The 11,962-nt window shown below is 41.1% G+C and overlaps 1 protein-coding gene across 3 annotated transcripts; it reads left to right on the forward strand.

Annotated features, from left to right (window-relative positions):
* Nucleotides 1–6,890: 6,890 nt before the first annotated feature.
* On the forward strand, nucleotides 6,891–10,084 carry LOC111859748 (zinc finger protein 862-like). Of its 3 annotated transcripts, none has more exons than XM_072707285.1 (2): nucleotides 6,891–8,419; nucleotides 8,572–10,084. In XM_072707285.1, the coding sequence occupies exon 2, from the start codon at nucleotides 8,584–8,586 to the stop codon at nucleotides 9,880–9,882; it is 1,299 nt and encodes a 432-aa protein (XP_072563386.1). In that variant the 5' UTR covers nucleotides 6,891–8,419; nucleotides 8,572–8,583; the 3' UTR covers nucleotides 9,883–10,084. The 3 variants fall into 3 exon arrangements, with proteins under 3 accessions (XP_072563386.1, XP_072563387.1, XP_023698486.2); XM_072707286.1 differs by having other exon boundaries at nucleotides 6,891–8,235; nucleotides 8,316–10,084; XM_023842718.2 differs by having other exon boundaries at nucleotides 6,891–8,235.
* The last annotated feature ends 1,878 nt before the right edge of the window (nucleotides 10,085–11,962 follow it).

Raw genomic sequence — 11,962 nt, forward strand, 5'->3', positions numbered from 1 at the left:
GAAGGTGTTCGCTGCAGCCTGCGGGATGGGGCGGGGCGAGATGTGGGCGGAGCGAGATGTCACGCAGTAGCCTTATATGGGTACATGGATGGGCAGGACCAATTCGAAACTCCGCTCAGTGATTATGGCAGCATTGCGAAGACTTATGGTTTGACTACAACTAATGTGTAAACTTCACCGATTTATGAGATTTTAGCGCTTCTTTCACATGTCATACGTTTGTATATATACCCTAATTATCGTATGCAATCCAGATATGAGAAATATTTTATATATATTAAAATATTAATTTTATGAAAAACAATGAAATGATCAATGAAAGCTCTAGTGCAGCGGTTCCCAAACTAGGGTACGCGTACCCTCTGGGGTACGCAAGAGGCTGTAGGGGGTACGCGAGGGAGCGGGGGGAATCACGAATTCGAACGAGACAGTCAGTAATTCTCAAAACAGCGGAGTCGGTGACCTCCAAAAAAGCCGTAAAACACAAAATACAGTCGTGTTTATGTCATATGTTTTTGTGCTTATTAAATTTAAGTGTTTCCCAAGATTAATCCCACAACAGTAATAAAATAAATGTCTTGCTTTAACATAAATACTAAAAGAATAGATCGCTTTAATCGCTATTACAGTTGGGTATGGGCACGCGGTCTTATTTAGAAAACATACAAAAAGAGACGCATATAATGTTTAATCATTCGTTAATTTGTATTTGTCCGGTCCAGGAGGTTAATTTTGGGGATCGTTAAAGTGATAGATCACCTATCTTGATTAAGCCTGATTCGGTTCGTTATATATATTATTAAAAAAGTAAATATTAAGTAAGAATGAGAATATGAACAACCATGGGAATTATTTTTACAGTGAAAACAATTGGTATTAATTATATTGTATGTTCTTGAGTAATCGATAAAATCAGTATATGCAAGACATATCAATCTGTAATAGTGGAAAATATGTCCAGTTGATATGTCCAGTATGATCTAGGTCTGTGTGGTCAGACACTGTGCAATAAACAGAATTTTTAGGAACATGGCAAATGTTCACATTGCAGCATTGGAGTAGGTTCACTGTCACAACGCTGACCGGGGAAGCAGAGGCGAGGAGACATAGGATTGGGGAAATGCGGGGTTTAATGAGCAAAAGGAACACACACTAGCCGACTAGCGGTAAAGCAGAATTACAATACAATGACAGGACTGGAGAAACAAACGGAAACACGGACTAAATACAATGGACTAATGACAAGTTTGACAACAATGAGGAACAGCTGGTAAACACGGGGAATCCACACAGGGTTAACGAGGGGGCTTGGCACACGGAAGGAGCGGACGATCGGGGCATGACACTCACTGGAGAGCTTTGTCACAGATAACTTAACTGTCTCTAACAGCGTCTAACCGCACATTAAATAAAGTCCTGCATATTTTTCTGTTCTGAAATTCTGCCATGGCATGCACCAGTATGATGCTGGTGCAACTTTCCCAGGACCCTAGTCAAAAATATCTGCCACTCTGGTCGCGGAAAACAAGCGCTAACGGAAATATATGAAAAACAAGGGAGCGGTAGAAGATTTTTTGAAGAGAGAGAGCCGTAATGCTGTGAGATCTCGCGAGAGCTGTGCGTAATCCAACATGGCAGCGTCCTACTAAAAAAAAACAAAACAAAACTTACTTCGATAGCCAACTTAACCAAGCCAAAATATTAATAATAGTATTTATAGTACTTTATCGGATAAATAAGTTCACTCATTTACATCCTGGACGAAGAAAGCTTGGAAGATTTACAGGATTACGTGGACGAGTGTTACGAACGACTCATCATGAAGAAGAACCAAGCGACTCCGTCCACGAAGAGAACACGCTTGGACTGTACCTCAAACAGCCCCTCAAGTAGCCCTTCATCGCCTGATAAGGAATACGGAGATATCCTAGAGTCCATTAACAACAAACTTTCCAGTTTTGACGCCCGACTGGCACTTGTAGAAATCCTACACAAGGAATTTCAAGCATTACGGGAATCTCTGGAGTACAGTCAACAACAGGTTGAATCGCTAGCATCTGAAAACAAGATTCTCAGAGACTCCGTAACATCCCTCACGGAAGGTATGGCGAAACTCTCCACAGAACATAAGCGCATGAAAGAGTCCCTGCTTGATATTCAAGCAAGAAGTATGCGGGACAATTTAGTGTTCGCCGGAATTCCGGAGCGCGCAGAGGAAGACGCAGAAGCTACCATCAGAAACTTCATGCAACAAGAACTTAAACTTCCTCGGGACACCGTCAACAACATCACGTTTCATCGGGTCCACCGCATAGGAGGGGTGAGGAAAGAAGCTCAGCGTCCAAGACCTATCGTGGCCAAGTTTGAACATTTCAAGCAAAAGGAACTGGTGAAAAGCCGAGGCAGGGAGCTCAGAGGAACGGACTTCAGCGTCAACGACCAATTTCCCAAAGAAATCCTGGATCGTCGCAGAATCCTGTTCCAGCTCAGGAAAAAATTCATTGCGGAGGGAGCCCGAGCTGTCATCGCGGTAGACAGACTGTATGTCAATGGACAACTATTTCGCGACCAGAACACCACTGCTTGGCTCTACTGAAACCACTTCCGACTAAGGTAACACGCATTTAACAAACTGACTTTAAAGTTTGGCAGTTAATACAGGTTTTTAGCGCACGCCGCACACTAGACGGCTTTGTCTAAAGACTATTAAGACTGGTTCACTTTATATCCCTTACTGTTCCTCAACCCCCTTGTTTAATGTCTCACTACAGTCGCAGTTGTTGTTGTTGTTGTTATTGTTATGGCCATCATTGTCAATTTGGTTGTTATGTTAATTGTTGCATATCGATATTGACGCTCAAAAATGTTTTATCTGGAAGCAGTCTACCAGATACTATACACCCACACCGACACGTAGGTAGTCACACACTCGCATGCATAGATGCCCACTCAAACATACACGCACCCCCTCATCTTAACATCACACATGTATGCATTCATACACTCACATATACACATGCCCACTCAAGCTCAGACAGATCTCCTCACCTTAATAACACACATGGAGGCATTCACACATTGATATTTGCACACACACTAATCCTGACATATTCAGACTCATTCACACAGAGTCTTTCACATACACACACATCCATCCATTTTAACATTAGATTGCACTCAGGGGGTCTAAGTTAGGACAGCATGAATTCACTACGCTTTGTCACTTGGAACGTGCGTGGTATTGGCTCAATTGCTAAGAGACATAAAATCTTAGAATATCTAACAACATTACAGGCAGACATTGTCCTACTGCAGGAAACTCACTTAGCCAAAACAGGACAGTGTACATTAAATTCACCAGAATTTCCACACGTATACTTAGCTAGTTATAATTCAAAACAGAGAGGTGTAGCAATTTTAATCAACAAAAGAATATGTTTCAACTGTAAAGACACTATCGCAGACCCAGAAGGTAGATTCATAATTATTAAAATTTCAGCATATAACAAAGAGATATGTATTGCCAATATATACGGTCCAAATAGTGATGACTCCTCCTTCTTCCACCACCTTTTTGCTGAAATATCATCGCACTCAGACACAGAACTTATACTGGGAGGGGACTTCAACTTAGTACTTAACCCAGAATCTGACAGACGTAGTACAGCAGCTAGTTACCGTACTTGCCAATCATCTGAAACAGTAAAACAATATATGAATGATTTCGGCCTATGCGATGTCTGGCGTACTTTTCACATCACGCTCAGAGAATACACGTTTTTCTCACCAGTCCATCATTCTTACTCCCGGATAGACTTTTTTCTTACGAGCAATACAGTTATGAAAGATATATCTGACACACAAATTCACCCTATAACAATCAGTGACCACGCACCTGTCACTATGACGGTCACTGTAAAAGTTAGTGCACCACCTTTTAAACGGTGGAGACTGAATACATCATTACTAACGGACTCAGAGTTTCTAGAAGTTATTAAAAAAGATTGGACAACATTTATTGAAACAAATGACCTGCCAGGTATCTCTGCGTGCATTCTCTGGGAGACAGCAAAGGCTGTAATACGAGGCAGAATAATTTCATATTCAGTACATAAAAAGAAGAAAGAAAAAGCACTCGAAACTGAACTAGAACAGAAAATTAAAACTTTAGAATCAGCACATGTTGCCTCCCAAGAAAAACACCTTCTCAATGACCTGAGAAAAAATAAAATTAAATTGCAAGAATTAAGAGACAAAAAAACTCAGTTTTACATACAGAGATTACGCTTGGACAATTTTGAACATAGTAATAAATCAAGTAAATTTTTAGCAAACCAACTAAAACAGAATAAGGAGAAGGCAGCAATCTCTTCAGTTACAGACCCCAATGGGAAGGCAACTCATAGCCTAGGAGAGATAAATAGGATATTTAGGGACTTCTATAAAAAATTATACTCACCTGATATTAATCCAACCAATTCTGAAATAGAAGAGTTCTTAAATAACATCGACCTACCAATATTAAATAATGAACAAATAACGGCATTAGAGTTACCTCTCTCAATAGTGGAACTTCATGATGCACTACAATGTATGCCTAACGGGAAAGCCCCAGGTCCAGATGGATTTCCAGCAGAATTCTACAAAACATTTTGGCCTCTGCTAGCACCACTCTTCCATAGAATGGTTATAGAAATTAAAGAAACTGGCAGCATCCCTCCAAATATGAATTGTGCAGACATTAACCTGCTCCTCAAACCTGACAAAGATCCTGCTCTCCCCTCTAGCTACCGACCAATATCACTTATAAATGCGGACCTTAAAATCATCAGCAAGGCACTGGCTAGTAGAATTGAAAAAGTGACACCTTATATAATACATCCAGATCAAACGGGTTTCATTAAAGGCAGACAGTCCACTAACAACATGAGGAGACTAATTGGCGTAATAGACTACTGCAACATTCAAAATAAGGAAGCCATAATCATGTGATTGGATGCAGAAAAGGCTTTTGACAGGGTCAACTGGAAATTTCTAATGGCAACCTTACTAAAATTTGGATTTCGTGAGAACTTCGTAACCTGGATTAAAATTTTATACAGTTCACCTAAAGCCTGTGTAAAAACGAATGATCAAATCTCCCCAAGCTTCACTCTCAGAAGGGGCACTAGGCAAGGTTGTCCACTTTCTCCATCACTATTTGCTATATTTATTGAACCATTGGCAGCAGCAATTCGGAATAATAATAATATCAAAGGTATTCAAACAGCAAGTATAACCCATAAAATTAGTCTTTATGCAGATGATGTATTACTTTTTCTTCAAAATACACAGGGTTCCCTCACGGAGACGATAAGACTTATAGATAAATTCTCCTCCATATCAGATTACTCTATTAATTGGAACAAGTCGACTACTCTTCCAATATCTTGTGACTTCCAGTCCAATCCAACTATCCCACTTCAATCTGGGAACATTAGATATCTGGGTATTAACATTTCTGCCAAGCTGTCAGATCTGACGCGATTAAATTACAGTCCGCTGCTTAAAAAGATAGAAGATGACCTTGCACGGTGGAACAATCTACCCACATCACTTCTGGGAAGAGTAGCTCAGGGCTAGACATAAGCCGCGGCACCGCGGCCAATGGCCGTCGTGCCTTTCAAAATTGGCCGCACGCCTCCTCAAAATTGAAGTACCTTACGGCCAAGATTGGCCTGCCTTTACTGTGTGTCTGGCCGTATGCCCCCTTTTTACCGAAAGTAACGTTCATTACACAAAAGACTTGCGCACGACACGGTCCACTTTACCTCGTCAACAATCGATGCATCTGAACTGAACCCGAACCCAACCTGCGATACGAGAAACGAGGTCGACCCGCACATCTCGTAATTCCGAACTACTGAATGAACCGCAATGAATTCTGGACTAATACGATCATGTTTTCGTCGCATGATTGGCTGGTACGGTATGTATCGTCCAGCCTACTATGGAGCCACAGCAATGACAATGGTGCATCATCGGGGGTTACGTTTTTGATTGGAACAGCCATCCGACGGTTTCCGAATAACAGATAGGTGTCCTCTTCGGTAATCATCGTGTAGTTGTCGTCTGCTGCTTATGCTGTCACCATGCCTCGCAAAGATCGACAACATAAAAGAAAGCAAGCTGAACTCGCGGCTACTGCAGCAAAATGTTGCAAATTATCTACTTTGTTCAGGTAAGTGTCAGATGGTGTTGTAAAAAGACATTTGCCGAGGCAGAGCAGATTTGACTCAGAGAAGTACCAAGTTCTGCTTGGAGGATATAGGACTGGTAGCGTGCAGTGTGCAAAAAACGAACGTCAAGTCAATTGTCATGTACACTAAAAGAATACGGGTGTTCTGAGCAAACAAATACAAAAATATTGACGGCTCCTTTATTGTTGGATTTTGTTTTTTGAAATAAAGCTATATATATATATATTCTGTCTCAAATCGAAGGTCGTATTGCGTAGGTTGTCTAAACTTGGTAATTACAGTAATTGGTAATTAGTGACTCAGTATTGGCCCAATGCCTTTTTGGAAAGTTTCTGCTTTTTTGAAAATAAAAAAATGCATCCTTTATGGAAATAAAATTCCTCCACAAGGCCTGAGGTGTCCTATGAAATTTAAATAAATGAAAAAAACATTTTTTCAAATTAAAATTTTTAATTTGTCAATGACTTCACAAAAAACAATACCACTGCACACTAGCTAATAAAATTTATGATCAAAATTCGAGAAAAAGATTTATGACCAAAGCTCTAATTTGAATTGGTGGATATTTTTTACAGAGTCGCTGTACCTGCTGATTTAGTTGCATCAACTCCTGAGCCCCTGGCTACTTCAAGCAGCCAACCACCAGCAGAGAAAATCAATCCTTCCACCATCACTGGAAGTGGTACTACTGATGCCACCAAAAGCAAAGCAAAACAACGTAAAACAAAGGTGGAAACACTGAAAGCGTGGAATTTTCCTTGGTTGCAATATGAATTGGACGATAATGGTGTCACCGTTAATAAAGTCTGGTGTTCAATTTGTAGGGAAGTACAGCCTAAGGGGGTGGTTAATGATGGACAGAAGCAACTTTGTGACACAGATGCTTATATTAATGGAACCTTTAATGTTAAAAAGGACACTGCTGTTATTCACAGCAAGTCATTACTTCACAGAGAGTCAATGAAGACCTCTCAGCGTAAAAAAGGCGAGAAATTGGTTTTAAACCTGTTGGAGAACCTCCAGCCTGAGGTTCGTGCAAGAATGTGCAAATTGTTTGATATTGCATATGAAGTTGCAAAATTGGAAATACCATTTACTAAATACAAGGCACTGATTGAAATGGAAACAAAACATGGTGTTTCCTTAGGGAAAGCATATTCAAATGATAGGGCCTGCCAGAGGTTCATCGTTGAAATAGGTAGGACCATGGTGGATGAAATGAAGGCCGACTTTGATGAAGGACCTTTCTATTGCTCAATTATTTTCGATGGCTCTTCTGACAAGACATACTCTGAGAAAGAAGTTGTCAGCATAAAGTACCTTAAAGATGGTGTGCCAAGGATCAGGCTCTTGGGGTAAGTTAATTAAAAAAACAACAAATGATTCTTTTGTTGCATGTTTATGAAGCAAATACTGTAGTTTCTTGATGAGTTCAATGTTAAAGAAGTTCTCAATAATTTTTTTCCTTTGAATTTTTTTTGTGAAAATGACAACCATTCCTTTCTCGCTTGTAGTTTTTATTCCTTCATCCAGCGAGTACTGTTGAGCATAACTTGCTATATGCAGATAGTTATTGGTACCTACTCTTTTACTGAACTCTAGTCTGCGTGTGACCAACTTCATTCATAATTATAGCCAAGTCCAAGTTTAGTGCAAAGTAGTATAATTCAGTGTATTATTTATGATTTATGCAGCCTTCTAACAGTAATCTAGTTCATCTCATTCCCTTCACAGGATAACACACCCAGAGGCAGGTGATGCTGAGAGCATTTTCAATGCTGTCAGTGGTAAGCTGGATGAACAGCAGGTCACCATAGAGAAGTCCCTGATTGCCACTGCTGCTGATGGTGCATCCGTTAACTTTGGCCGGGAAAGTGGTGTGCTTGTCAGACTGCAAGAAGCAGGTGCCCCTTGGATGTTGAAAATACACTGTCTCGCCCATCGTCTAGAACTATCCCTTGCTGATGCTTTCTCAGATACTTATTTCAAGAGTGAGGTTAGAAATTTCTTAATCATCATCCATGCTCCTGTTCTTCAGGGTTTTTATTCAGTGCTGCATTCCTTTTTTTCTTTCAGACAAATCTCCATAAAACCTTTTTCTTCGCATCAGTAAAGAATTTTATCCAAATAAAATTGATGGGCTAAAAAATTGAATGCCTGTACTGTAGTAGCTTCATAAGGTAATGAATGATTGAAGCCCAAAGGCTCTCAAAACTTTTACAGGGCACAAAATAATTTCTCGTTCAAACTCTGGGCTGAATCCCTGAAAAAAATTAATGAATTATCACAGTATGTCATTAGATGCTAAAATTGCTTCTTTATATATTTTCAGATTGATGAATTCATGATGAACCTTTTCTACTTCTTCAAAAGAAGTACAAAAAGGTTCAAACAATTCAAAGACCTCAGCAAGGTATTGGGTCAGGATGTTCTCAAACCTACCCGTGCCCATGGAACTCGGTGGATTGACCACAGACTTAAAGCAGCCAATGCCCTTGACAGGAACTATGACACCCTGGTCAGTCTATTTGAAGACTTTGCCTCAGAGGAGAGGAGGAAGAAAAAGGCAGGGGGAAAGGACATCACTCCAGCAGAGAAGGCAAAGATGAAGGGCTACCTAAAACTTCTCAAGTCTGAGAAGTTTGTCCTCTGTCTTGCCCTCTACCGTGACATTCTTGATGACTTGGCCCATTTGTCCAAGTGGCTTCAGGATGACACAGCTCTTATGGCAGATGTAAGAGCTACTGTTGAAGCTACCCTGGGTCTTCTTACTCGTAAAAAAGAAACATCCAGGTATGTGAATCTTGCAAAAGGAGAGATGAAATCTGATGGTTTCTACAGAGGCCATAAGCTGACCAAGGGTACAGGTAGACGAGATGAAGTGGATTTCATCACAACTGAGTTCATGATGTTAAGAAATGACACCATAGACAAAGTTATATCTTGTGTATCAAGTAGGCTGCAGGATTTCATTGATAATGAAATCATCATTGCTTCATCCATTCTCGATATTTCAAACATTCCTGGGGTCAGTGAGAAGGAGGCCTTGCTAGAATATGGAGTTGACCACTTGACTACCCTTACAAAGCATTTTGAAACTGTCTTGGTTGCTCAGGGGTGTGTTCTTTCTGAAATAGAAAGAGAGTGGGAGAAACTGAAGTTGTTTGTGTCAAGAAACAAGAGTACAAAAATGCCAAGTAGCCTTGAGTTTTGGAAAAAGATGTTCCAGGAAAAAATATCAGAGTATTCAAACCTTTTGCACATAATACACATTCTCCTTGTTGTTCCCATAGCTTCAGCTCATGTGGAAAGGCAGTTCAGTATCATCAAGCGCATCCTAGGTGATTTCAGGGGAAGTCTTAGTTTACCTGTTATTGAGCATCTCGTCCGGATTTGCTCTTCTGGGGTTTCAGTTTCAAAATTTGACCCAAATCCAGCTGTGGAAAACTGGTGGTTGAGTCAGAAGCGTAGGCCAAACTTCCGCTCAAGGAAGGCATCCAAAGAGTTAAGCACAGCCCCCCAAATACCAGCAGGTGGTGAGAAATCTGACTTGGAGCTGTTGTTTGCAGATACAAATTCAGATGCCAATGAAGACAGCAGAAGTGACAGTCAGTCTGAGACTGAATCTGAATCTGCAAATTAAGTCTCCACTTCTGATGACTCAGACCTGATGGATTTGGAGTAAAGCAAGTCTATGAGTGTCTGTCTTCCCATTTCAACCCTTCCCAACTGTGGCAAAATGGAAATTAAAAATTCACAACTTGTAAAATGATAAAAAAATCTATGTAAAATAAGTTTTGTTTGATATTAATTTTATTTAATAGTTTCAACGGTTGGTAATTGTTTATCACATATTGAATAAAGTTTAAAATTAACATGACTGCTGCTTTTTCACTTTATTTTCATGGTTACTCAGTCTACTATACATGTTTGAAAAAGAGCTGGATAAAATCTGTAAAAATCCCCAAACCATGACATGCTAGTATTCATTGGAAATCTCTTGATTTGACTGTTTTAAGGAATACTGACAAGCTAGGGTTAGGGTGATTTTAAAACTTTGGCCAACATACTAGAATGTTCATAAAGCCACCACTGGTAGTAAAAGAGTTAATTGTAAGGTCAGGTACCCTGGACTGGTTACATATAGTTCTGATCAGATGATTACATGGAATCCATTAATTTGAGTTTTGTGTCCTTTTTAGAGTGGTGCTCGCCTGGCAGTGGTGTTTCTAAGGGGTTTTCAGATAACATTAGCCAATTAAGAAATTAAAATCCTCTTGGCCCTTATAGAGTGGTTATTGGCTACAATTATTATTCTTTGTGACCAGGAATTCCAGTTATTTGGGCTACTAACTAAGCCACTTGCTGATATGGACATAATGTACATTTACTTTTGGTCCAGCTGGAGCCTTGCAGTGCACTAGGAAAAGATATCCAGTGACTCATATTTCTTTGTACCAAGAAATTAGATAGGTGGTCCAAATACTTAATTAATGTAAGCTTTGGAAATTGTCAAATTACTACATAGTCTGCGAGCCTCGGATATGTGGCCTTGGTGCCCTGGATTTACTCCAGATTTTGGCCTTGTGCCCAGGCTTAATGGCCTTGTGCCCTAGAAAAAATATGAATAGCCAAGGCCAAAGTGGCTGTGCCCTCCTAAATCCTTATGTCTAGCCCTGGTAGCTACAATCAAAATGATGATCCTACCAAAAATTAACTACATGTTCTCAATGGTTCCGAGTCAACCTGCGCGGACTTGGTTTAAATCATTGGACTCCTTAATTTCAAAATATCTATGGAAATCCAAACCACCACGAATAAGTTTAAAAACTTTACAGAAATCCAAAAACTGTGGGGGTTTGGAGCTTCCCAATTTCTACTACTACTTTCTTGCCAATAGATTGATATATGTCCTAAAATGGACTACGCAAAATAACTTAGACCATAACTGGCTGGATATTGAGCAAACTTTCTGTAATGATATTCGAGTCGAGGACCTGCCATTTATCAGTCATATACTTAAACGACATTGCTGTTTTAAGAGCATCAACATCAGCACATCGCTGACAGTCTGGTGGGAATTTCTTAGAATAAACCAAACTTCAGTGGTCCCATGCGGGGTGGGTCTCTCCCGGTCTGCACCTGGGGGGGGGGGGGGGGTTCCCTGCTGCCGGGCTGCCTATGGCGCCCCTGAACACCTCGGTTGGCCATCCCTGCCGGCTGTGCGGGGTCGGGGATGGGGACTAATTGGGGCCAGTCGGGGATCTGGCCCCGGTGCCGGGGGGGGCGCACTCCTGGCACGCCCTTATTGCTCCCCTGGGCCCAACACCACATTTCACACAACACTAGGGCCTTGAGGGGCGGTGGGGAGGTGCGCCGAGACACTGCCCCTCAATTTTTACTTGCATGTTAGACACCACATGACACTAGGGCTGAGGAGGTGGGTTGAGGCAGGTGGGGCTCTGCCGTCTACCAGCGGGGGGGGGTGCCCATGCCTCAACTGCTCGCCCATTTTTTGCACCTTAGTCATATACACAGTCCATATTACATTAGGGCCTTGGGGGTGCGGAGAGGGGGATAGGGGACTCTGCCATCTGCCAGTGGTGGGGCCCTCATACCCGAACTGCACCCACTAATTTTAATGCATTGTAGACATAAACACACAACTCTCTCACACATGCACATGCACACTTCACTCCAACATGGGTCAGGGAGGGGATGGG

The sequence above is a fragment of the Paramormyrops kingsleyae genome, chromosome 25 (genome assembly GCF_048594095.1).
Source record: "Paramormyrops kingsleyae isolate MSU_618 chromosome 25, PKINGS_0.4, whole genome shotgun sequence".
NCBI classification, from domain to species: Eukaryota; Metazoa; Chordata; class Actinopteri; order Osteoglossiformes; family Mormyridae; genus Paramormyrops; species Paramormyrops kingsleyae.

Excerpts from the sequence above, each read along its gene's own strand:
- LOC111859748 (XM_023842718.2), top strand. The coding sequence starts at position 8,155 with ATGTTGAAAATACACTGTCTCGCCCATCGTCTAGAACTATCCCTTGCT. Across the intron at positions 8,236-8,571 it reads ATACTTATTTCAAGAGTGAG|ATTGATGAATTCATGATGAA; the intron begins GTTAGAAATTTC and ends ATATATTTTCAG.